Source organism: Hippoglossus hippoglossus, chromosome 14, assembly GCF_009819705.1.
Source record: "Hippoglossus hippoglossus isolate fHipHip1 chromosome 14, fHipHip1.pri, whole genome shotgun sequence".
Taxonomy (NCBI): domain Eukaryota; kingdom Metazoa; phylum Chordata; class Actinopteri; order Pleuronectiformes; family Pleuronectidae; genus Hippoglossus; species Hippoglossus hippoglossus.
In genome coordinates, this window is record NC_047164.1 from 2933869 (window position 1) to 2961612 (window position 27744).

General features: G+C 44.4%; 1 protein-coding gene and 1 long non-coding RNA gene across 3 annotated transcripts in view; one reads left to right on the forward strand and one right to left on the reverse strand.

The window, feature by feature from the left end:
* The window catches only part of tmem132e (transmembrane protein 132E), a 335088-nt gene extending 310590 nt beyond the window's left edge, over positions 1-24498 (forward strand). For both annotated transcript variants that reach the window (XM_034606761.1, XM_034606758.1), the window contains exons 7-9: positions 4018-4297; positions 18398-18592; positions 22961-24498. In XM_034606761.1, the coding sequence (XP_034462652.1) occupies positions 4018-4297; positions 18398-18592; positions 22961-24031 (1546 nt within the window). In that variant the 3' untranslated portion in view covers positions 24032-24498. The remainder of the gene's footprint in view (positions 1-4017; positions 4298-18397; positions 18593-22960) is intronic.
* Positions 24499-26681: 2183 nt separating this feature from the next.
* LOC117774370 lies at positions 26682-27297 on the reverse strand. The gene is made up of 2 exons (XR_004616059.1): positions 27172-27297; positions 26682-27141 (listed from the first exon to the last, which is right to left on the reverse strand). It is a non-coding gene; the product is annotated as an uncharacterized LOC117774370 (long non-coding RNA).
* Positions 27298-27744: the final 447 nt, after the last annotated feature.

Below are 27744 nucleotides of genomic sequence, written 5' to 3' on the forward strand. Positions count from 1 at the left end.
CTTCCTGTTTGGACTGGTCTGTGTGTTTCACCTGGGCTGATGCTGGTTGCAGCTTTATTTCAGAATCTGTCAAAGTGAACCTGCAGTAATTTAGCTGTTCACGTGTTTTATTAAAAGTCCAGTGAAGCTCGACAGAACCCCGACCTGGAGAATCTGTCGTCCTTGTCGTTAACAACGTCGCTTGGGTCAGTGAGTCTCCGCCGCTGCTGCCACCGAGCGCTGGTCACTATGTATTCAGTCTTTATTAATATACGTATCACGGGTCTTAATTAAACCAAATTCAACACGACACTTATCTCGGATCCTTAATAACACACGTGTCAAGTGTGACACAGATGAGATGAATGAGTCTCGAGCCACATACAGACGATTAGGAGATCTCTGGAGTGAGTAGATAGATTTACATTTTGAAATGACACGGACGTTATTCACATTTTGGCTTGTTTAAGAAAGAAAAAACACATTTTACGATTATGGATTTGACCCGAAAGTTGCAAAATATGAACATGGACATGTGCGATTAACAAAACAAGACAAATAAGGTACCACGGTAAGAAGAAATCATTTTAATACCGAGGAACTGCAGCTCTAATAACATGTCTGATGGGAAATAGCAGGTTGTTTTTGTCCTGTTGTGGTCTTTAGTGTTGACAGTCATTAAAAAGTGCAGTGGTATTAAATTAGACAATGGTTGTGCAGAGAATTGTAAAAACAAACCCTTCAAACTAAGATGAATTTCGGAGCTCGTTAGTCGTCGCGAACACAAAAACCACGACGATGATCTGCACCGGAATCTGCTGCAGCCGCTTCACTTCATGATCATCAGACTGAATTTCACTAACTCCTCTCACTCCGACCGCCACTCGCTCCGTCTCGCTCATTCTCCTCCTCTCACAATCGCTCCGACTCCCTTCTGAATGACCTCTAACCTCCCACGCTCGCTCCCTCGCCTCCTTAACTCTTTTATTCCTCCCGTCTGTTGCGGTCTTTCCATCCCACGTTCCCTCACTTCTGCAAAGTGACACATTCTGAACCTTGGTGCGCAGCGAGGTCTCCTGGCCTGCAGTGGGCCTTTGCTGCGGTGCCGCAGAATTGCTCACTGGCTGCATTATCCAGCAACATGCTCTAAAAATGGAAAGAAAGTGTAATCGGGCGGGCAGCTCGTGTGCACTGAAGCTTCAGCTTGTACAGTTGTATCAGAGACTTTAATAAGAACGGACAATATTCTGGGGGAGAGAATATATCAAGCTTATTTCCAGGTACAGGCTCAGGACGGTAAACTTTCCCTGACCTGAGCGAGGACTTGAGAAACTCTTTGACAGAGACAGACTGTCTCATTGGCTTCTCCTCTACCTTTAACTGAATGAGGAAGTGAGTGTGCCGTGAAGTTAACTCACTTACCTTCTAAGCACAGCAGCAACTCCGTGTCCGGAAGCGACGCTGTCAGTCTCCGGCACACAGCGACGGGCGGAGAGAAGGTCTGCACGAGATCTAACGTGAGGCGGAAGAAAAGGTTTGAGTCCAAATGGAATCGTCAGGCGTTGATTTTGATCAGGTTTAAAATCCGTAAAGATGATGGACGCACCAGAGAAAGATTAAAACTAGAAAGTTGCCAACTTTTCCCTCAACCGTAAAGCTCCGGAAACGCCGGGTCCTTTTCTGCCAGCTGAGCAAACTCATCTTTTTAACTCCACACCTCTAATGTGCAACACAGACTTTTGGTTATAGATTCAAAGTCCAACTTGAAATGACCACGATACAAAACTCCTGCAGAGACGAGCAGGGCTTTATAAAAACTGTTAGTGCTCCCCATGATGTGTGGAATTGGTGGAAACTCGGTGGAAAGATGTGCCTCAGGGACGCACCTGTTAAGTTCCGGTGTGGATCCACATCAGGGGGAGAATACAACATTTTCACCTGTAGCCTGAAAGCAGAGTTTCTTTTGACTTCCCTTGGACAATTTTCTAATGTTGTTCCTAAACCATTCATATAGGCAATTCAAAAAATAGTATTGACTTAGTCCTTGCAATAATGTTTGTTCTTGAACTAATCTAAAGTATCTACTCGTCTCTATGTGTCTCTATAAGCTGTATCTGCTCAGGGGCTGGATCCTGTCGTACATCACAGACAGGTTGGATCTATTATTGGGCTCAAACACACACACACACACACACACACACACACACACACACACACACACACACACACACACACACACACACACACACACACACACACACACACAAACCCACACAGACACACACACACGTAGATACAAGACAGCCATTTGAATTCACACCATTTCCCCAAATTTATTTTTGGAGTGTGGGAGGAAGCCGGAGAGCCCAGAAAAATATCAAACAGATGGAGAAAAAGGAAAAAACACAGAAGTTCCTTGGCCTCGATGTCGGTGCAGTGATGTCGCCGACGGCTGCTCGTGGAGTTTTCATATCTGCGGCACTATTTAGTTTGAGAATATTCAAATGACTTAGTACATTAGTAAATTTCGTGATAAAATGTCTTACTTTTTTTAATTTTATTTTGCGAGTTGGGTCTTTTGAACACACCGAATGTCACAGTCACTACAGAGTGTTGCACAGTGAACAGTGTTGTTCTGAGGCTGAATTTAAAAACTTTATTTGAGACAGAAACTTTAAGAGGCTTGTAAATCAACATTCTTGCCTTTTCTTAGAAACTTCCAAATTTGAATGGCTCGTTTCAGACAGTGAAACCTGAGTTGCTACTTCCAGGTGAAGGCCGTGTTCTCATTTGACTTTATACAGTTTGCAGTGTTTCTGTCTCCTTGATCTGTCAAGTCAGTGACGTCCTATTCTGCTGAATTAATAATGCTTTTGCCACATTGTTAAAAATCACACAGCGACTGAGAGAAAGTGCTTTTCAACGCTTTTAAAATTCATTTCAAACTAACGCATGCAACCAACCGTAGCCTCGGCGGTGATACGTCCGTGAACCGATCGTAATCAGAGCGAAACGGGTTCACGAAGGTGAAGCTTTAAGTTGCCTGAGCGAGCAGCTGCGTGCAGGTACGTCCAGTGACCCTGAAGACAGACGCCCTTTAATTCCTCCACCTGCCAGGACACTGTCAGAGCCCGAGAGGAGGCCGGAGTGTCGGTGGGAATAATGAGATGCAGAAACGTGGGCGTGCAGGGAAGGATTAATAATCAAAGCCATTAGGTGAAAAGGTGAACGCGGTGATGCATTCTGCTGTGGAGTTTATTCTTAGCCGTCGTGAGGCCTCGGGGACGTAAGTGCCTCGCCTGATAATCTGACGTGTTGCCTGATTCGGTGGGTGGGCCGCACTGTGGCCGACAGCCCCGCCGCTGCTCCTGAATCCCAAGTCGTTCGGATGGTTAAGTCAAAGCAGAGATTAAATAGAGGAGAGCTCTTTAAGGAGGAGCTGGCAGACTGTCAAGCCTGCTGAGGGAAGTTGGGTAACTCGTACATCTTGCCGGAGCGCAGATTGCACTCGGTGGGGGATGCACCTGGCATGTTTAACCCCGCTGCCCAGGGCTCCTGTGAAATAAGAAGGGCGCCGGTCCAAAACTCTGCTTTTCGGTGCTTATCTCCTTCCCTGCTGGCGCCGGGGACATTTTCCTCCTCGCCACTACATCAGAGCCGATAATGTGATGGATTCGTGTGGAGCTGCGCCAGGTTCCGCATCAGTGTTATGATGTCAAATTAGAAAATGAGCTGGGACCCTCAAAAACAGAAGGCGCAAATTGAGATGTAGAATTGTGCCCCAGTCTCCGGCATCATTTAGCAGCAGCTGCTCTGTTTTTAAAGAAGAGACAAGTTGTGATCGGTGATGTTTTTCTTCTCAATCTGCACCAGTTCCATGCAGACGTGGCCTCTTGGTGTTTCACCCTATCCACGGTGATCATGAGAGCTTTAAGAAAACACAGCGTCTGTGTTTGCTGGATTCTTTACACGAGGCAGATGAATATTTAATGCATCGTTTTCCTCTACTTACGTATTATATTTCCCCTTTTGTCTCAGGAGCACCAGAGACAGCGACGCGGACGAGGACGACGACGAGCGCCGGGTGAGCCGGGGCTGCACGCTGCAGTACCAGCGCGCCCTGGTCAAGGTGCTGACCCAGTTCCACACCACGTCCACGGAGGGAACCGACCAGGTCATCACCATGCTGGGGCCCGACTGGCAGGTGGACGTCACCGACATGGTCCAGGACTCCCTGAAGGTGGCCGACCCCAGGATAGCGGAGCTGGTGGACAGGACCATCCTGGTGGGGCTGGAGCTGGGATCCACCGCGCTGAAGGTGAGAGGCTGAATGTTCACGTGAAGCAGGAGGGAGAAATGACGCGTCTGAGAGAGAGAGGCATGAAAACGTGCACTCGCCGGCCATCACGTGCAAAATAGAGGTTGATGTTAAGGGAGTGAGATTTAAAACTTAGAGCTCATTACTCTTTCTGAGTTTGCAGCAGCTGGTGGGAGCAAAGGAGACGAGTTCTTTCAAAGACTGTTGATGACTTTATTCAAGGATAATACGTCTTTATTCAAACAGATTTTCTCAGCTCTGGTCTTTTGTTATGATAATACGCTCCTCGGTATATTGGGAACACAGTGACACCACAGTAGAGTCCGACGGGAGAAGAAACAAACAGGTTGAAACGTCTGTATAAACCGAACTCTTGTGTGTCCGTGCATACACAACTACGACAATTACTGCAGATCAAACCCTGAAGACGGTGGAGAAGCTGTGATGGAAGGTTGCAGCAGAGTTCGGGTTGTAATTACACCGTTTATCTCTATTTTCTCTTCCAAATACCTTTTGTCGACTGTGAGGGTTGTTCAGAACGTGTCTCGTGGTTCGATTCCCTGTGTTTCTTCTGCTTTGAAAGGAGACACATGCTGATTTCTCGGTGTTTCTTTCCTCTAGTGTGTTATATGTTAAAAGTTCTGCAAAGTTGAAACAGCCAAAGTCTGAAGGGAGCTCCTCTTCCCAAGAGAAAACACTAAAGCTCCTGAAACACATCGTCAACGTATCGTCTTTTCACGTGACGTCACGATATCCTACATCTGCCAGAGTAGAAGCCGATATGAGCTTCCTGCACTGGAACCGATTGACAAACTGAGTGTAGCTGGCCAATCAGAGCAGATTGGGTTTTGTTATCGGGAGGAACACTTTAAAGAAACTGGAGCTAAAACCAAATCGAACCGAAATGAGACGGTCTGGCGTCACCAGGTTGCCCCGCCCCCTCACTTCCTGCGCCGATATGATGCAATCGGTGTTTGAATGCAGCCTCTTGAAGGATTCAGGCCCTGAATTGAGACACAGTGGAGGGTTTCAGACAGAGGCTGAAAAGAGGAGCTGCAGAAATTTGCAGTCTGAGGTCAGTGATGTGTTGTGAACGTTCCTTTCTCAATCGAATAATCCAATTTAAAAAGATGAACCTGAGCAGAACATGTCTTTCAACAACTCTTTCAGCAGTTACCCTGGTGAGTAGAAGGTTATTATGAACTCTGGGAATAATGGCTCGGTCTATGTTCTGGGAAACTTATCCGAAAAAGTTTATATATTATTGTCACTCTTCATCCTCTGTCTTATCCTCTTCACCCTTTTTGTCTTTGTCTATTATAAGATGTCTCTGCTACTGTTGATGTCCAATAAAAGAGCTGCCGGACATAAAGAGCGTATAAATACATCGGCTGAGGCGCGTTCAGACGTCCTTTAAAGAGGAAACGGCTAAAGTTATGTCTCCTGCCCAGTGATTTACCGACGCCTCACTGGTCATTTATGTGAACCGAGTTTTGATCACCGTGAAAGATCCAAGTTTCAGCCTGTCAGGAGAAAGAGTAGTCGCCTGATGGATGTGTCAGATGATGGAGAAACAGGGAGGAACGATACAAGTCGCCAATTCATCATTTTAAATGAGCAATAAATCATTTGTAATCTGCCGAAAGGTTTGAATAATTATACATCAATTTAGCACCAGACGTAACTTGACTCACATCAATTGTGAAGATATAAATAAATATAAAATGAATAAATAAGATGTTATAGAAGTGATCTCAGTCCTTGTGAACTTTGAAAGATGGATTGTGACGTGGAAACAACGGGAGATGTTAGATTAATCAAAACTGATTTACTGATCAAGACATAGTAATAAATGTAGTGAATAGATAAAGTAAATAAATGGGTCTTCGTTAGGCTGAGGGACCTGGTTGAGATGTTTCATTGGAAAACGAGCAGTGGCAGATGAAACGTCGGAGGATCACTGGAGTTGTCGGGATTCATTTTTGTTGAGTCTGGACCATCAACAGAACCGAGTCGCCAACATCCATCCATTTAATATCTATACCAGGGTCTGCAGCATTGGACAGGAGGTGGCGTGCACCCTGGACAGGTCGCCAGCGTATCGGAGGCCCGTTGACAAACAGACACAATCACACCTTCACAATTTAGAGTCTCCAATTAACCCAATGTGCATGTATCTGGACTGTGGGAGGAAGCTGGATTAAACCCAAGCAAACATAAGGAGAACATGCAAACTCTGCACAGAAAGTTCGACCTAGTAACGACTGCTAACATGGCAAATAACGTTAGAGGTCGTTTAACGTGTCCTTGGAGGCGGATGTCACTCCCTCGCTTTGTCCGTCATGTGTCAAAGTTCCCGGCAGGACGTCACGTCATGAAAACCTCAGTGACCAGATCAGAAACACCAGGCGTCCTCCTGCCTCGGCCCCTGAGGGTGCGAGCGAGCGTTCCCTGAAGCGTCTCGTGTTGAAACGCCACGAAGGGGGAACAGACATGAGATCTCTGCCGACTGACGCTTCACAGAAACCCTGACAGCACAAAGCGGTTTGAAAGCTGCCGTTCAGAGCTCACTCGACAATTAACGGTGAAATTGTTATGCTGATTTGCTGCCAATGAACAGAGTGTATCTCAACAATGGCGCTCGCACTGAAACCTTCTGTCTGTCAGAGGATTTGAATGAGTCTTTGAGTCTCGGGGAGATTGATTCAAATTGTCCACCGGCTCATGAATGTGAATAAAGAAAAAGGAGACGCTTTTGTCCACCTAGCGCAATATTCCAGACATTTGATTTCTTTGTTTTTTTTGGAAGGATGGCTGATGATCACTGCATAAATTATCTCTACGTTAAAATTAGGTCTCTTTTCACACAACAGAGAAATTACAGAAGGGTTTTAGAGGTTAAACTGTAAAGAAACCAGCGGTTAATTATTCCAAATAAAACAAAAACCTGTGTATTTCTCAGTGATGACGGAGCAGAAATCGTGAACTTTCCAATAATTTTTCCGAAACCTGGTGGGAGTCGGGCGTTTAATCCAGAGGATTACTGAACAATGGCTGCCTCTCAAAGTGAAAAGCCCGACTCGGAGAGAATTCACAGTTGGTTCTCGGAGCAGAGATTATTTAATTAATATCTGCAAACATTGCAATCACCGCAGCGGAGTAGAAACACAATCATCTATAGAAGAGTTCATCTCACGGGGAAATTCATCTTTGGTATTTATCTACTATAATATGAGCAAACTGTTACGTGTGTATCTGAGCTACTGTCACTTTTACTGAGCAACAGCGCCCCCTGTAGTTACACATGATTCATTTTGTTAGGCTATTTGTCCGAGCGATTAATTTATGTTTTCATGTAGAGAGAAAAATCGTAACTGAGCAAACTGATTGAGATTATTGTGTTTTAATAATTCGCCAAATATTTGCCAGACAGACTAACCAACTTTCACTGAGCAGCAGCGCCCTCTACAGTCTATCAATGCGTCACTTCCACACGTCTCACATCGTACTGTAGGTTCCACCCACAACTTATCTGTTACATAATTCATTCATCGATTTACTTTATACCGACGTTAAACTGTTCAAATATAATCTTTTTGAAAATAGGCTTGTAATCTTTGCAACTCAGCATGTGAGCAGGTAATAAATTCATTGAAATGTCCGAGTTCATTTGAGACCTCGACAAATGACAAACACCCAAATGTTCCATGTGTTGAAATATTCAGGTGTTTGGGCTCTGGTCTTATATGATAGATAGATAGATAGATAGATAGATAGATAGATAGATAGATAGAAGGATGGATAGATGGATAGATGAAAGGATGGATGGATGGATGGATGGATGGATAGATAGATAGAAGGATATATAGATAGATAGAAGGATATATAGATAGATAAAAGGATATATAGATAGATAAAAGGATAGATAGATAGATAAAAGGATAGATATATAGATAGAAGGATATATAGATAGATAGAAGGATAGATAGATAGATAAATGGACGGAAGGACGGACGGACGGACAGATAGAGAGATAGATAGATAGAAGGATAGTTACAATCAAAGGCATCACACACATATAAATACAAAATATAAGAAAAACTAAAAATGTAAACCAAAAAAAGGTATATTCTCATAAATACAAATACACCAAAATATAAATATGAAAATATATATATAAGCAAACTGTATAAAAACTGTATAAATTCAACATCATCACATCTCTCTGTCTCTGTTGAGGATGTGTATGATCTTAGTCTGTAGCTGAAGGCGTCTGAGCGTAAACAGAGTCACACATCACGACCTCCGTCCCAACGTGTCACACGGGAGCGACACGTCTCACGAGTCACCACATTCGTCACATATCGTCCCTCCGTCCCCCCGGCTCACTGCACCTTGATCCGTCCAATTAAGTTAACAACGTGCAGGACAGTCATTTTATCGCAGCGGCGACTTGGACGACTCAGACTCAGTCACGGGGGGGGGGGGGGGGTTACAGAGGTTTACTCCACAGCTGCTGCACCCACTTACTCTGCTGTGTTGTGGGACGCTGTGTAATTGCCCTGAAGTTTACAGGACGGTAAAAGTTGAGGGGGGGGGGGGGGGGGTGTTTATGTTTTCATCTTTCCACCACGTTTCAAGAGGTATTACACTCGTATTTCATCAGTTCATCCTCACGGAAGAGGAGCACTTTGTATTTCGGGCAAACAAGCATAAAGGGGCCGGATACGTATCAGCGCTCGTCAGTGTTGATTATCCTGAAGGGAAGCATAATGGGAAATGACCATAAGCTCCACAAAACGACGGCTGGAGCTTTGTGGAGTTTAAAAGGTAAACACACTAAATTGATCCGTCTCTTAAGTCCACAAAAAAACGGATCAAGGTTTAATTTGCTTGAAGCTCCTCCTGTGAAGATCCAGGGGTATTTTATCATACGTGTGCAACTGAGGGAGCTTTGTTTTTTAAATTAATCTCTATTTATTTCGAAAACACGTAAATAGGAAAGAAAAATTCTAAAAACAAGTAAAGAAACAATCAACAGAAAAAATAATTATTTACAAATAGGGATGAGGACGAAAACACCAAACAGTTAATTATTTAATCTACATATTTGTACAAACTTCACACTTGTTATAACTACTGTAAATATACTGTATGTTTTATTCATTTTTCTGCAAAATGTAGAAATATATCTGAATTCACCAGATGCACAAAAACCTCATTTGACTCTTCAGCGTTTTTTATTTAGTTCTCCCGTCTTCTTCTTCTTCTTCTTTCTGTTCTTATCTACACTCCGGTGGAGTTTCCATCCGAATGAAGCTGTGTTTACGTTTCTTAAAAACAAAGGTACAACTCCACGTCTTCTCACTTTGCTCGTCTCAAGGGACTGTGAGAAAAAAAAAAACTATTTCCCTGAGTCCCTGCAGTTTGAATTTCAAAAGGATAAAAAGAAAAACGCGAGCTCACTATATATATAATGTCACATTCTGTTTGGGGTAATTTCCCACCAGGCCCCGTCATCAGACACAGACGTTACTGTGGGTTTAGAATGTGAATCTCAATTAGCAGGAGCGACGTGTCCTCGCTGCTGCTCGACTTTGTGATTTACACACGTACTCTTATATGTGCTTTTAACCTGAAAGAGCTACTTTTGGTGTTCTGGAGCATCATGAAAGTCTTCCTCGCCCTCTGCAGACCCTTACATCATCCTCTGTGGTGAAATAGTGCTCAGCTTGCAACGCAAAGTCTGGTATTAATGATTCACGTTCCTGTAGAGAGCAGCTCGGTCCTAAACGATGTGAGATACCCGGAGATGTGCGAGGAGGCTTCGTCGGCTGAAAGGTGACTCGTGTGTTTCTGCTACAGTCGACACTCTGAGGTCCTCGGGAAAATCTACAGCTTGCACCGATAAATCTTCCCCCTGATTTTCTGTTGCTCCGTGCAGAAGTGTGATTAATTGAACGCCAGCTTCAAGGAGACAAGCAGACAGTGTATTAAGGAAAGATAATGTAATTTGATGCAATAGGCACCGGTCGGAGTCAATCCGCCGCTCGGACTCACCGTGTTTGCTATTAACACCAGAGAAATGCTGCCGCGGTTTCCCGTGAAGGCCTCGACCACGACGGCGTGCTCGGCCTCACGGAGCCGTGCGCTCGGCGGTGACAGATAGAGGAGCTCTCGAGATGAAGAACATGTAAAGTGTAACTACTTTCTCGTGCTTCACTTCACCTCCGCCGCCGCCGGCAGCACCGATGACAAATTCAACCGGGAGCAGGGCTGGAAGGAGCTGCTCGACTGCGGCTGACCTCTGCTCGCTGCGGAGAGGGGAATGCAGATGACAGACGTGGGACACATTCATCATCTCCTTACTCTGACTCGCCGTGATTCAATACTCAGCCCAGACGATCAGATCTGGTCAAAAATAGCATCGGGTTATTTTTGGGGCGAGAGGTGCCGGCTTTTCATGTGTTAATGATCCGGACGGTCAGGAGAGGAGGCGGCGATGTGGAAGGAAACAGACTCGGTGGAGGATTAGTTGTTTTTACCTCCACTAACGAGGTGACGTTTTAACCCCCGTTGTTTTTTTGTTTGTCAGCACGATTACGCAGAAACTCCTGAACGCGTTTCCATATAACACGGTGGAAGCTACGGACACGGCCCAAGAGACATCCCATTTAGTTTTGGTGCAGATCTGGACAAATATGCAGATGAGAGATTTGTTTTCCACCTTCCATTCATGGATCTTGATTTTAAAAAATTATATACAGATGCCATTCTATAGTTTTTCTTTGAAACACACTTTAAAGTAATGGTCACATTCAAAATGAATATGTATAAAATGTTTAAGAGGGATTTAAAAGTGTCCCGGTGGTGATGAGGAGCAGTTTGAGAGGAAGATGTTTTCCACATCTGCCAACAACAGTGACGAGAGCTGTCGTGTGCAGAACACTTCACTTCTGATTGATGGAGAAAGTAAATGACAAAATGAAATAATCATACAATATAATTCAATTCAAAAGTACATCCTAAAAATGTCAATAACTAGGATATTATTGCCAATGCATGAAGCAGGTGGTTGCCATGGTGACGCCTGCTCGTGTCCAGTGTCCTGCAACATTGACCACATTTGTAGTCGTGCTAGCAGCGTAGCTCCAGGGGCGGAGGTGTCGGTCTGTTGGTCCAGACGATCCTCGGATGTGAAATATCTCATCGTCTGTGTGAAGACATTTGTAGTCACAAGAGGATGGACTTTGCTTTTTTCTCCAGTCCGACCAGCAGGATCTCAGTGTGGCTCTGCATGAACTATTCACTGGTTTCTGTTAAATTACATTCAGACATAAACGTTTCCTTCAAAACTAATGATGTCGTGCACGTTCGGTGTCGACAAAAGACAGAAAGATGGACGACAGGACAGCTCTTTAAAAGTGAAGCCTCCTCTGGTGGCTGGCTGCGGTATAGGTCATAGACCCCGCCTCCTCCATGTTAGCAGATGGGACATAAAACTGCTGTTGAGCACACGAATCAGTGGAACATCGATAACGTAACTCTGCTCCACGATCGCTACTGCACAGACTCTGGCTCCAGGCGTCCATCTTTATTTACCGTCTGGTATCAAACCCTAAAAGGAAATGGATACGTCCTCTAAAGTTACCGCGACGCAAAGATGTCAAACAATCACAATCTCTCCGCCAGAATAAAATCCAACGACAATATCCTGTCTGCTGATGATCAACATGTGTGTATGCAGGGGCCTTCAGAGGTCTACTAGGGTAGACGCTTCACGCCAAGGTCTGCCTGGACGTCCTTGTCCGTCCACTCAGACACTTTGCTACAAGGACATCAACTGTGCATGTACGAACAAGTATGAGAAGAACGCTCGTCTGTGCTGATACAACAGAGTTCAACGAGGCCGAAGGAGTCGACATCTCTTGTTTTTTATCTCGTGACTTCACTGAAGTTTTCTCGACCTGTGGAAGTTTTACTGGGACGTTGTGAGAAATGTAAGAAAATCATCAACTGGGCTAAAAATAAACGAGGCAATCTGAGGAAAAAGTAAAAAAACCCAATTGTTCACTTCATCAGCAAACACACAACGGAATGAATCACACACATCAGAAATTGATGACAGTCGGGGAGAAAATCTGTCTCCTGGGCTTTTTTTTTTTCTATTTTCAACGTGACAAAAGAGTGTGAAGCTTAATTTCCCTCTTCAAGTGCCAGCAGCCCCCCCCCGCCCCCCGCCCCCAATAACATCGTTTTAAAAACAGAAGACTGCATCAGTGCCAACAGAATAAATAATCAACCCAGAGCATTGTTTGTCTCCGTTGAGCTTCTGCTCAAAGCTTTACAGCCTGACGGATCGTTCTGTGATCTCCACTGACGCAAAACTTATTCGTGCCAATTAATAAAAAGCTTTAAAAGTTCAACTGACTTGAAAATCAGAACTATCATCAGTCACATCCTGCGACTCGACTATTTTCAGCTCCAAACTATAAAAACATCACTTAAAACAAACCCTCAGATCAGAATGACTAAACTCGACCTTTGTTAAATGTTTAAAGGAACACGTCGCAACTTTTACTGAGCAGCAGCGCCCTCTGCAGGAACACGTTATTAATTATGTTGGCCTCCGTGTCTGAGCAATTAAGTGGTTTTCATAGATATTACCCATGATCCTCTGCTTCCTGAACCAGAAGAGCTGCTGCCGTAACAAATCCACCAAACTCTGTTCAGAATTCTTCATGTTTTAAAAGTTTCCTGCTGAATATTGGAGATAAACTCTGGTTTTTAATAACTTCTGAGTCTTTTGAACTGATCCACAGTTCAGCTTCACTCTTCAACTCGCTGCAGCTGATTCTGACAGTTGAAGCTGTGACTCTCAGTCGGATCCATGAATGAAAGAGGAAACTTCTCCATATTTACAGTCAGTAATTAATCAACTATCAAACAACTAATTCCAGAAACCTCTCTCGGCCTTGAGCTCAGATCCCCTGAGATCCACTCGTCTCGTCGGCTTCACACTTGTCCATGTTGATATTTAGCAAATCACAAGTTTCATGTGCTGAGATTCAAGTTTAGTTCAAAGCCTTAATGGACTTTTTACAGTTTTAGAAAGAAAAGCCACAACCAGCATCACCACAGGTCAAACAGCCCATTTCAAACAGTTTATCACTGCTCCAGTCAAACTCTTTGTGAAACCGCTAATTTAAGGAAAACAAGTTTCCTCGTGTTGCTCTAAGTTTGCTTCATCTGCTCCTCAGAGAATTAGGAACAGAGATGATCCTCTGAAGTCTGATTTTAAATATGAGGTGAGACTCTGACACAAGTCGCCACGTTGTGACCATGAAGATAATTTGTTAACCGCAGGTCGAGCGGCTCATATTAACCTGAGGTGCTTTGTAAAACAGCTGAAATGAGGAATATCTTGTTGTAATTCAAGATTCGACTGGACTCGACTGGAGACGTTTTTTAAATTCTCATCCAAAAAGCCGAAGAACCGTAGAAGACTTTTTGGATTCGACCGACTGACAATCTCCACAGTCTCAAATGAGGTGTGACCGTTCCGCCTCAGTGAACCTCAGTGATTCAGCTCCGACCACATTCGACATCACTTCCAGGCGATGGAAGAACTCGAACCGACGTCAGGTCAGAGAAACATCGGCCCGGTTTGATGATGAAGTGACGGCTGGAGAAGGTGACGGTCCCAGTTTAAAACCACTGAGCTTTGATTCAGCATCTCATCGGGAGAAACGCAGCATTTAAACTCAGAATATAAAGTAATGAATCATCATCACTTCTAGTATTTGCTTTCAAAGTCTTGTTTCTGCGAGTTGAATCTTTTAATATTTTGTCAACGGTGGGCGGAAAGTGCCGAGAGCCATGTTTAAATAGATCTCTTAGAAAACGAGAGCTTGGTGTCTTATTGATGTAGAATATATATACATCTATTTATATTCTATATTTCAATTAGGTGTTTGGAATTGTTTCTCTTTTATTTTAAATATTGAAAAGGTTGTGTTCAGGTACATTTGGCCAAAAGAAGATTATCGCTGTATTAAAGCTCAGGAAACAGAAACAGTGGAGACTGGAGGAGTTTCAGAAGTTTCACTCTGCTGCACCTGAATGTGTAGCGACGGAAGTTTACTCTTAAATATCCAGGACGTTGGTTCCATGGCAACAGAGAAATAAGCTGACACACGACGTCTCCCGGTTGGATCATAGAACCCCCGAAACAACCTGAGATTCTGATTACATTTTTTTAAGTTTAATACAATCGATGCACAATGCGGGGGAAATCGTGTTTTGACATTTGTACGCGGCCGCCGATATTGATTTTAATTGTGTTAGGATTTTCTTTTTGAGACACTTTAATTGGCCTGTGAAAAATATCAGCCGCAGCCAAATGCTACAGGAAATAGCAGAAAATCGATCGTAGGCAGTTTTCGGTGGCGGGGGTGCTCTCGCTCTGACCTCAGGCAGGATTTATGCACAGACGTGTGTTTTTTTTCACACTCGACTTTGCTCCGGACGCGACCTTCACCTCCCTGTCGCCATCGATAACAGGACCTGTAACGTTCACCTCTATCAACACGCCTGATGGAATAAGCTCGACAAATAAAGTTCAAACAAAATCTCCACATCCGAGCTTCATGCAAATATTTGAGTTGAAGCAGTAAAAGCTCCTGGAGTGCGAGTGATTTATCAGGCAACTCGTGAAATCTTTAAACTTTATTTATGCATCATTTTACTATCCGGCCTCGGGGCTTTGTGAGCACGCTGTGTGTGTGTGTGTGTGTGTGTGTGTGTGTGTGTGTGTGTGTGTGTGTGTGTGTGTGTGTGTGTGTGTGTGTGTGTGTGTGTGTGTGTGTGTGTGTGTGTGTGTGTGTGTGTGTGTGTGTGTGTGTCTTAATATGGTTGTGTGGACACGTCCAAACCATCATTGTGAGGCTACGTCTAGATTGGGAGGAGATTTTGAGAAGACTTGGTTTGAGGTCTTATTTTGGCTTGAAGGAAAATCTAAGCAGAGAGTGAGAAGGAGTGAGACTTTATTTCACCGTCTGTCGATCGTATCTGGAGCTGGTTGTGCAAAGCGGTGGAGGTTTGGTCTTTTGTTGTGGTGTTAAGGGGTTAAGATAAAGAGGTCGAGAGTCTATGAGTGTCCTCATAACAACAGACAGACCGACGTGTGCATGTCTGTGTGTTACACAACTCTCACATTCTGGTGTTTGAATTCATCACATTCAAACAAAAGCATATTCAATCAAATCAAATTCAAATATACTTCCATGTCCCCGTGGGGAAATTCTTCTTCTTCTTCTCTGCAGCTGCAGAACATCGTGTAACAAACAACAAGAAACAGAACACGAGGACATATCGTGTAAGACCCAGAATAATAAAACAGAATAAAAGTGAGTGGAATGTTGCACTTGCCCTAAAACACTTAAAAGGATAAAACACAAAAAAGACAGAACGCATAAAAGATGAAAAAAATTGAAGTGGAAGCTGGCGGCAGAAAGTTTGAGCTGCAAAAAAAAAGTACTTTTGTAACTTTAGAGTATTTCACTATTAGTTGTTATAGTTAAATGTTTGGTTGATTGCGTTTGGACGCAGGACACGACGTATAAGTTCTGCTGTGGAAAATCTCCTGAATCTGGTCGTCTTTCCAAACCTTTACAGTTCACACAGTGAGATACATAAAGCAAAATGTCAAGGGCGGAGGAGTGGAGGTGCTGCAGGGGGAGACGGCTGCAGGAGGACTCTCAGCTAATGGCAGCACTTAATCGTATCCAGCCATTAACCTCTGTGAGCTGGAGGACATGAGGAAGCAGCATTAACGTGTTGTAGTGTAGTGCAGCGGCTTCTTCTTTCCTTTTTTTTAATGCAACAGAAAACAGTCATCAAGTCTCGGGGTGTGATGTTGTAACGCAGACGAGAGAAGAAAGGAATGAAGGTGTAAATTGATCGGAGGTGGAGAATAGAGATAGAAATACGTTTCCAAGACACAAAGAAGCTTTGACTGCACCACAATAATAAGAAATCTTTTATGTTCTGAGGACAAGGCCCCGAACACAAGGATGACACCTCAGCACAGGGACTAAAACTTGACCCTGGACATTCTAATTGAGACTTTCAAACTGGGCAGACGATGCATCTGTAAAAGAAAAGTCTGACTATGCCTCAGCAAGTTGCACATTAACGACCACTGAGTTTTTCCAGGGTCTTTCTGTGTTTACATGTTCTCCCCGTGTCTGCGTTCATTTCCTCTGGGTACTCCAGGTTCTGCTGGGTTCTCTCGGCCCAATGTCAGCGGGGATCTGCCCCAGCCTCCCAACAACCATTTGAATGAGCAGTATAGATAATAAATGGATGGATTGATCATTTATTGCTCCTCACATATTGAAAACAAATACAAATGCAGTGATCAGAGCTTAAAAAAAGAAGCTCAAACTCCTCTTTCATGATTATATTTGCTTTGTTTTGCCCACGAATGGAACGTGTCGCCATAGTTGTGAGGATTTGATTCAGGTTTTCTGTGAAATGATAAATCCAGGAACCTCACAGAGTCAACACAGAGGCCGGGGAGTTGCACGCGCTGAGAGATTGTGTGTAAAGAAAAGACGAGCGCCAGGCGGAGAGGAAGAGCGGCCACGAGTGGAGGAGGTGTGGTGAAGTGCGTGAAAGCTCGTTCTCGACCTCTGACAGAATCGTAACTGAGCAACCTCCGGCTCATTATCAGCTTGTGCAGAATATTTGCCCGAAATACAACAGCAACAGTTGCATATTAAAAGGACATGATGAGCTTCTGCCTTATTTGTAGGCAAGATTTTAAAAATGTTCTTTTTTCTACCAGGACTGTGCCATTATTTGATAAGTGACTTATATCTTCAGGGCTCCGTGCAGATCATAAAGGAATTAACCATAAAAAACGAATTTATTCTGTCCTTGAAACCTCGATTCTAAAGAAATCACAAGCTGCAGAGGCTGTAAGTGTGTGTGTGTGTGTGTGTATATTTTGTGCACGTGTGTGTGTTTGTGAGGAGAAAGTTTACGAGTGTCTCGAGTGCGACAGAAATCATAACGCACTGAGACCAAATTAATGAAAGCAGACACCTGCAGATGCATCTGTTCCCGCAGATGATTTGGCTCGAGCTTTTTTTTCTTCCGTGTGACAAATTGCTTTGCACCAAATTATGTGGCACCGAGCTCCGAGCCGAGCGTTGTAACAAAAAAAAAATGATCAAAACAATTACGTAGAAAGCGTCGAAAACACACAGTCAGCTTCTTCCCTCGCATCCTCCAGGTGAAGAAGCACCGTGTAAATAATGTCATCGACCGCAGTGAGGTGGGACGTCTGCACAGAATCGTTTGATTATTCATATATTCTTTTATAAAACCTGTTTTTTTGTGGAGGAACTAGTTTTGTTTCACAATCTCACACTGAATAATGGTGATTAAATGGAGCCCTGAACGATCCGAGCTTCACCATTCACACTTTCAGATGCCAGCTCCAGTCGTAAAAAAAAAATCCTCTAGAAGACGGAGGGAAAGATCCCCCCCCCCCTGTCTGAGGACCAGGCCGCAGCTTGGCTTGAATTGCCCTTCACGTTGTTCAAGTCCCTCTCGACCTCTAGTCGCTCTTGCAAAGTGAAATGTTTTAAAAGTGTTTAAACTACCGGGTTGCAGAGTCCTGTCAGACAGAAAAGGAAAAGAATAGCCTGGTATTACTTGAAAAAGGCGAGAGCGGCCGTGAGGGGGGGGGCGCTCAGATGGGCACGAGTGTTTCTGCAAACTGTCACTTTGAAAAGGAGGTGACGGCTTTCGATTGCACTTTTTTTTTTTTGGGTTGTGCGCTTGCAGATTGATTCCGTCTCCACTGGGTGTGTTTGTTTGTTTCTCCCGATGATAGACACGGAGGCTTTGACGCATGGATTCTAGACGGACTGGAGCAAACATCAGCTCGGAGCACTTTAATCCAAAATTGGCTTGTCACGGTCTTTATGAGCTTCAGAAAGACAATAACGCTCTCGTCTGTCCTGGACTCCAACGACGTCCCCCTCTGTCACGAGGGAGAAACAATAACAGGTTTGTCTTCCTGCGCAGGTGGAGTCTCCGCTGGCGGTGGATGCGGTCCTGGGAGAGTCTGCCTTCTCCGTCACGGACGACAAGGTCTCCATCACCGAGCTGCGGGTTCACGCCGTCTCGGGCTTGACCCTGTCGCTGCAGCCCAGCCCCGGCAACAGCCACACCATGGTGGCCAAGGCGACCGGCGTGCAGACGCTCACCGCTCCCAAACAGGTACAGCACCACTCATCACACCGCGCAGAAAGAGATTACCAGCAAGAAATACAGGGAATATTACATTATATTATATTATTATGAAATGTCTTCTCACTTCCAATCTGGGGAGGAAACGTTTGTCCTCACACAGCCCTGCCTCCTCCCATAAATTACATTTCTGTATTCGACTAAACCGCCGCAGCAAATATGTTTTGCAGGGAAACTTAATCTGCGTCTGACAAACGTTCAGAGGCGACACATTTTATTGAGTGAATGAATCTCTGCAGCAGAATCTCCAGGAGGTTCAGGAGGTCGAGGTTTGCATCTGCAGTCCGGTCTCTGTCTATGTCTGGGTTCAGGAGAGGTTAAGGATTTAGTTTTTTTCTCAAACTGTCTGATGTCAATGTGTCTTGGATAAACAAGACTCAAATCTTTCCCATAAACTAACAACATGTTGCTGTATTTGCAGCTTTATACAAACTTGATTTTCAGGAAACAGTTTTGTTCCACCAAGGTTTAGGGTGAGATGATGTAACGGGTTCATCCTTCGGTTAGTTCCCACCCGCAAAATCTCATGGAAATCGGTTGAGAAGTTTTTTTGCATAATCCTGCAATTTTCAAACAAACCGATGAAAACACAACCTTCTTGCTGCAGGAGGTGAAAACTTTGCATATGAGTCATTTGCTTCCTGGAGAAATTCCCACAACACTGCCTGAAATATAAAGTTATAAAGTCTGAAAAATGGAACAACACAGTGTTGAAAATATATATTTTATTTATACGGATGAAGTAAAAAATATCCAGTTTGCCTCAGTTCCCTGAAAAGTTCACAGTAATTGCGGACGAGCTTAAACGTTTCAGTTTGTGGCTCCTCGTCATAATAATTGTTGGTTTGGCAGAAAACACAGTGAATCAAGTCTTCAAATAAATATTGAGGAATTATAAAAGTTAATTTTCTCATAATAACGTCCAAAAACACACTTTTTGCTCCAGTATATGCAGCCGTTCTGTAGCATCATTGCTAAAAGACGTCTTATTCCTTTTTAACACTTGAGTATTTTCCTTATTTCTGTCTCCAGAGAAGTAAAACAAAGATTATTTTCAGATCCCTCCAGCGGCTCCGTCACCAAACAGGCGTCTCTCTCACTTCTCGCTAATAAAATCATTTCTGAGCTAAATCCTTCAGCAAGGACACGAGGGTGAAGGCGGCTGAAGTGAAACCTCACTGTCATCGGTGCTGTTTTAATACAACCTTTAAACATTTTAACAATTCCTCGTTCATATTTTCCTTTTATTGAATAATTGCCAGAATGGATTGAAAAAAATCAGAAATCGCTGCTTTTCTCTTTGCCTCCGTCTCCTCACAAAGGAAAAAGGATCTCGGCCGTTCACTTCAAAGAATTAATTGGCAGCCCTGCTTCACCTAGGGATACGTGTGTGTGTGTGTGTGTGTGTGTGTGTGTGTGTGTGTGTGTGTTTGTGTCTGTGTCTGTGTGTGTGTGTGTGTGTGTCTCTGAGCTCCTGCTTTGCCCTTTCATTGGCCCGCGATTCGCTAAAAATGCAACGACAACCACATCGGGCATCAGTGAGGGAGACGCGAGCATTAAATTCCAATTTTTCTTGCTTTCCGCTTCTTGGCTACCTTGAAATTTAATTATTGTAATGTATTGTCCTAAGTGCTCTCCGAGGCCGGGCCATAAAAGGCAGCCAATTCCTCTGCCGGCAAAGCTCTCAGAGGAGCACCGGAGCTATTTCAAGCCATTTGATTCTGTTTCACAGGAAAACTTTGTAAGCGTCCTCTATTACTCTCGGAATGAATGAAACACATAAAGTATGGATGGGGATTGTTGGAAAATCAAGGTCCCTCTGCATTACTCTCTTTTCCACTTGACAGGGTTCCTCTCAGAACCGAGAGCTTCACCTATTTGAAGGTTCGTCATAAACCGTTTCTGCTGCCGCGACACCGCTTGCTGGTTAAATGAGCAACTTAATAAGATGTTATTGGTTTTCGAGTTGATGCAGATGTCAACATTTTCCAGGGGAGTGTTTTCCCGCAGATGTTTATTTTTATAATTCAAGCTGTTCGTGTTAATTTTACAGTCACGCATACGTTTGTTCTCTGGAGCCATAAAAATACAAATCAGGGGAAGATTCATCCAAATACAGATGAGTTTATGGAAATAGAGTAATACGACAAAGTGTGAGGGCAGAACAATAAAGTTTAAAATTTACGAGAGTGAAGCTGTAAGGCTAATTTCCTTTCCTTGAGTAGGAATGTCAGCCCATTGCCTGCGGTAAAATGAGGAATGTGGAGCATCTTAAGTTCTGTAGTAAAATACTTCATCTTTTAGCTCATCAGCACAACATTATCATAAATATCAGGATTTTTTTAAATATAAAACTGCCTCTTTTGTGGAGAAAGAAAGAAACCCTGAGATTGGTTCAAGCAAAGCAGAGGGGATTAAGATTTCATCTGTTTGTCTGTTAGTTAGCAGGATTAAGAAGAAAAGCACTGGATGGATTATCACGACATGAACCCATTCAGTTTCGGAGCGGATCTGTGTAAATTGGCAGATCCATGACTTTTGTTTCACTCTCTCTGCGGTGAATTCATTCGATCTGTAGCGGTAGATTGGAAGAGACAGGTACGCAGACTCAATAATTAAAGGGAAGTTCTTGTGTGAGAGAGAGGAAACTGTGTTTCACATCTCCAGTTGAAACCTCGAGGTCCGACCGTCTGCATGAACGGTAACGACTTTATGAAAAGATCGGGGCAAGCGAGCACACGGTGAATAAGTTAGAGATCTCGTATGTTTTCATGAAACTAGCAGGACAAACTGGGATATGACGGGTTGCCATAGTCTTCATCATTAATGGGAAACGCTGCTTTGACATCTCAGAGCCTCCTCAGAGTTTCTCATGACTTCACTCCTTCGTACTAAAGCTCGAGTAGGTTCGATGCAAAATTAGTAATACTGCCACTCGCCTTTTTCTTTTTAGCAACACTTTACCCGACCTCCTACGTCCCTGCAGCAGATCTGCACAGAGCAGCAGGTGCCAGTTGTTTTGTCGGAAAAAGAACGCCCGCACATTTCCTCTCCCCTATATCAGCTTATTTGGTAGCAGAGTCGTTGGATGTATTATTCAAATGATCCGTATCAAAGGCTGTCTTCATTCTGTCGTCCTGCGCTGATAGGGGGGACAGGCTCCTGGTGGAATACCATGACAACAAAGACGTCATCTCCCAAACTGGAGATGACGTCCAGGAGTTTCACCCTGAGATGACGCAGCGTGCACCTGCCTTTTGTACGAGAATCAAACAACAGAACCAAACCTGTCGGACTCTGTTTTACAAACGTCACTGTTTCCCTCTTTGTCGGCTCCGCTAATTGTAGGTTGAAACGAGCTGTAAACAAAGGCGACTGTCAAACGCTGCGTTGATTACACGGTCGCCGGGTTTACTGTGCGGCAGATCAATGTTGTCAAATACCCAGCATGCATCTCATCCGGCGTCTCTGCAGGGGGGGGCAGAGACACAGTGAAGCGTGATAGAAAACACAAAGTGAGAAGACTAAACACAAACAAACAAAAGAAGAGACGGACAAAAACCGCGTCATCGGGAGCTCGCGCTGCTGCATGTCCCACATCTGTCCGTGTGTTAGCCTTCAGGACAACGCAGACTTTCCCTGCACCCCCGTCCTCCTGCGGGCTTGACAGTGTTTCTTCTTCTGCTGTGCACATCAGACGCAGGTCGAGGTCTGAACCGAGCGCGAGGAACCGTGGATGTTCGCTAATGCTCCGGAGATTTAGGGATCTGTGCAAGTCCAGAACTTCGAAGGCTCAGTCGATCAAGAGCTCAGAAAGAATCGGACCTGGAAGTGTCCTTTAGAGAAATACAAACAAACGGCAGATCCACAGCTTTGTGTTTTGGTGAATTACCTCACATGTTTGTTTCATAGTTTTCAGAAATTATGAAACAAACATGTGAGAGAGGAAAACTACAATTTAGATTAGATTAGATTAGATTAGATTACACTTCTGAAATTTGCATCCCAAGACGTCCATTCCCTCACATAGACAAGTTAGACAACAGAACTAAAAATACACAAACAGATGAAACTGAACATTGAAAAACAAGCGGCACCTTATCATGAAATGTTAAAGAAAGTGAAAATACAATCATAAAAATTCTCCAGACCTGTTAGATGCTACATTCAGCTGATTAAACTTAACGGGCAGAGATCGTTCCTGTTGACTAATTGAATTTCTGTTGTGATAAAAACATTTATTCGATTCAAACAAAACATTTTGGTTCTGGTGTCAAAGTTAAATGACTGTAGAGAAACTAACCCTCCATGTTCTGTTTCTCTCTTCTTGCTCAACAGGAGGCCAGTTTCTCTATCTGGATGCTTTTCAGCGACAACACAGCCGCGACGCTGACGTACTTCGACCCCAAAGACTACAACCTCAACGCCTCCACGCTGGACGACAAAGTGGTGTCCGTGTCCCAGGAGCCTCAGCAGCGCTGGCCCGTGGTGGTGGCGGAGGGCGAGGGATCCGGCGAGATCGTTCGTGTAGAAATGACCATCTGTGAGGCGTGCCAGAAGACCAAGCGCAAGAGCGTCATCGCGTCTGCTGCGGTGTATGCGAAGGTCCGGTTTGGCCCGGAGGAAGACTCCGAGGAAGAGGTGACCACAGAGGGCGAGATCGAGCTGGTGCCCGTCACGAGACGCACAATCCTCGATCCCAACATCAATGGAAGAGTTTATGAGACGTCCAACGAGCAGCCGGCCAGTGTTCCCATCGATTACACCAACTTCCCCACGATTAGCAATGAGGAGCAACCGACTGAGAGCGACGAAGAGGAGGAAGACGACTTTGTGCATTCACCTCGCAACATGACCGACCTGGAGATTGGCATGTACGCTTTGCTGGGAGTCTTCTGTCTGGCCATCTTGGTCTTTCTCATCAACTGCATCGTCTTTGTGCTGAAATACCGACACAAGCGGATCCCGCCCGAAGGTCAGGCCAACATGGACCACTCCCACCACTGGGTGTTCCTGGGAAACGGCCAGCCCCTGAGGGCCCAGTGCGACCTCTCCCCGCAGCAGATAGAGAGTCCCAGTAACCCTTTGGAGGGCGTACAGACTTGCTGTCACGGCGACCACCACAGCAGTGGCAGTTCCCAGACCAGCGTTCAGAGCCAGGTGCACGGGCGCGGCGACGGCAGCTCCGGTGGCTCGACGAAGGAGAACAGCGAGGACGCCTGCTCACCCACCTCCAAGCGCAAGAGAGTGAAGTTCACCACCTTCACCACCCTCCCCACAGAGGAGCTGCCCTACAACTCCATCCCCATTGCAGATGAGGAGGACATTCAGTGGGTGTGCCAAGACATGGGCTTTCAAGACCCAGAGGAACTGCACGACTACATGCGCAGAATAAAAGAAATAGCCTGAGAGAAGCGGTGCGGTGTGAAGCACTGCTCTCGGCTTTCTAAAGAAACGTTACTTTCTATTTTTCTCTTTTTCACCTCTGTGAAAGGTAATTTTTTCACAAACTAAAAGGCCAATTGTTGTTTCGGTTCAGGTCTGTTCCATTTAGTTTGCACAGTGCTGTAATCTCATACACGCTCACACAGAAGAGGAGGGAGGAAGAAGCCAAAGACTTGACCACAGGATCTCGATCACTAGAGAAACCTGTAAAATTGTGGCTACGGGGAAATAAGTGTTTCACTGGGGAAGCCGAGCCATGGCCAGACGTGAGAGCTGCTCCGGGATCAGTTTGGGAGAGGAAGCCTGATGTGGACGGGAGGTTTAGTTTGAGCCACGTGTTCGCTGGTTCATTGGGACTCTGTAGTAACTGTACCTACGCCAAACTCAGAGGCCTTTGATGAACAGAAAACTGTCAAAGACTCGTGAAAGTTAAAAAAAAGAAAGAAAAAAAAAAAAGTCATTTTGTTTTTTTGCCAAAGTAGGAAAACTTGTTCTTTTGACGGCAAAACTTCTTTCGTTGTTGTTCTCGGTGCAGCACACTCATGGTTTGTACTCATGCTCATTCTTTAGATTTTTCTACATTTCATAGGTCGTCTCAAACAGTGCCCGACAACTAGTCCTCCTGGTCCCCATCGAATCTAATGCCTTATCAAAAAAATGCTCACAGTTCACTCCTCCGGAACACGTGTCCTCACCGCGGCTCGAGCCAGCGCAGTGAGAGCAGCCGTGTAGAACACCACAGCTGATCTCCAGCATGAGGTGTAAGTAGAAAAAGAGCTTGTGTGCTGTGAGGGCCTCTCACAGTCTTTGCATGGCCGGGGATCTCGAGGCACAATCAGCAACTTTTTTCCAAATTTGTAAATGTTTGTATTGTAGTTCTATAATCATTCATACACACCGCAGAAGTAAGTATGTTACCATGCATTACACGCATGCCATGTCCGGCCTACATGCAGACATCCCTCTCTCTAGTATATGTATATATCGTATCGAGCGGGAGTCGCCGCCGGGCGCCAAACATTTAACACGTTAGTCACTCCAACTGAGGGAAGTGCGCGGCTGGGGCGGATGTGTTGAAACTTTTATAGTCTTGTCGTGAGTAGAAGGTTTTGCCTCGGTGACGTCCCGACAGAGCTGCAGCTTTCTAACTAAGCTGGTATCGCATTTGATTGTCGAGCGTGAGAATTTTGCTATGCACCAGAACTGTGACGGATCGAAATCTCTTGGTTTATTTCCCTTCCTTTAAATTCAGGCTGGGACACCCCCCCCCCCCCCCCCCCCCCCCCCGGCCTTCTGGGAGAATGAGAAACTTGATTAGTACTGAAACCTTCTCGCTGAAAACAAGATCCTCTAAACTCTGCAGGAAAAAAAACGTCCTCCGCCCACAGAGAAGATTACTGAACAGATTATTGATTTTGCTCCATCCTTTAACTCATGGTCATCCCATGTTGTCATGATGTGTTTCAGACCCACTGTGTTCCGTCTGTAATCCCTGTTATGTTTGATATGTGAGATCGAACCCGAGGGGGGGTCACGGATTTACTTCGGCTGAATTTTGTTGAACGGGACCAGACACTCGCAGCTCTGACGCCGGAGGCCGTGAAGATGCTGCGGAGGATTTCGTTTCGAACAGGAATCTCACACAAGATGCTGATTGGCTTCATTGGCAATTCAGAGTGGGTGAGAACACCAGTGGAGGTCGAGTGCAGGTTTTCTTGTGCTAATTGCGATGTTGAATTTGTAAAGTCTGTGTAAAGAAAACAGAAAATGTGAGTTTCTGCAGGTTTGGGCAAGTTGTTATTTTTTTCCCGTTTTTTTGCTGAAACAAACCACACAAGGCAGCTTTGTCTCATCGGAGGAATGAAAAACGGGTTTGGCCACATTCACCAGTAGGAGCAGATTATTCGAAAGTTACCCAGTGTTAACTTCTCCACCTTTTCTTTAATACTCATCACTCTTACGAAGTTTAAGTAAGAAGTTCTGCTAATTCTGGCATCCGCGGACCATGCATCGTGCAGGACGGAGGCGTAGCTAGCTAGCGAGTTGTAGTAGGTGTTGAAACAGGCAACTCAGCAGGAGAATCACTGATGCTAATGTGCTCTATTTTTATATATCGTCACAGTCGTACAGGAGAGGTTGTGCTCGTTCTTAGCGCGCCCCCGAGAAAATACCCAGACACAAAACAGATATACGAACACAGGTCAGTACGTCACAGATTACTCTCCTCACTTTGATTTGAGATATTATTTTGAGATAACATGTTTAATGTGTTTAGAGACAAATCCTTCACACCGATCTTTAAAGGTTGACTGACAACACGACACTAAAGCAGAAGGGAAAGAGCAGAAAGTGCGATTTCGACGGGAAGTTGCAGAAGCGTAGTAGCTGAAGGCTGAGTTTGTATATTTAATTGCAGTTGCGGTGACTTTTCATCACGAGTGTGGACGACTGGAGACGACGTTTGAAGCTTGATGTTCCTCCGGCTCAGATCTCACACGGAACAAGTTCTCTTTCAGGACTAATGAAGCAACGACGAGACGGAAAATTAGTTTCCGTGTCACTTTCCTTTAATTCTCTCCTCCGCTGCTTCTAAGGGCTTGGATTTCTCTTATTGTTTCGTGCTAACCGACTTGACTGACAGATTTTTTTGCTGAGAAAACCCAGTGTCACCTGTTCCCTCTGCGGTGATGAGGAGCGCTAAGCTCTTGTTCATTTTGTTTTCCATCCTTCCTGCTTCTCGTTAAAGTCCCAATCCAGAATCGTTCTCCTTGTGGAAGAAATACCAGCGTCATGTTTTCTATTTAGTTCAGCTCCTTATTCGTTTGCTGATTTCATGTAACAGCTAAAAACAATTGTTAAACGTGATCTAAAGACGGACACAGTGTCCTCCAGCTACGTTGTAAGATGCTTTGAGATTCTTTTCCATCTGTAAACCAGACCTCTCAATATTCTACATGTATATATATATTTACCCACATTTGATATATCGATAAATCCTGGATTGGGACTCGAAGCTTTTTGATTTTTACTGCATGACCTCTTTCTGTTCCTCGTGTTTGAAAATGAGCAACGAGCTGTAAAATAATCTTCAATCCGTGTTTAACATCTTTTGAAAGGGAAAGAGGATGAGACTTTTTTTTTTTTCTTTTTTTGGTGAGTCCAAGCCCCGTCCTTCAGCCACAGCATCGACCTCGATCTGCCATGAGAGCTGAGAGAAGCTGGGAGCGTTCTAACACTTTCAACATTCACGTGTCTCAGGATGAATGTAGGCTCCTTAACTCCAACTGGCTTGTTTTGTGTGTTTCGTGTTGTCAGCCTCGATCTGGTGGCGTCGGTGTAATGGATTAAGTGTCTAATAGCAGCTTCTTTCAACTGTTCTGTTCACGATTTTTTCCAGTTTTTCCCACAAATTTACTCACACGATATGTAAATATGTTGCACATAATATTATACAAAACAGAAAAACTCTGATTTATAGATCATTTCTACATCCTACTTCGCATTCGTCTGTGGGTTTTTTTCATTTTTTTTGTAACGCTGTTTCAGTAACGCTGCATATATTGGTTCTTTTTTAAATTGTCTTTAAGCTGCTAATAGAAACTTTAGTCTTCTTAACAACATGTAATAGAAGATCTTGAATTGTATTTTCCTGCTCTCCCTGTGGAAACTGTGCACGA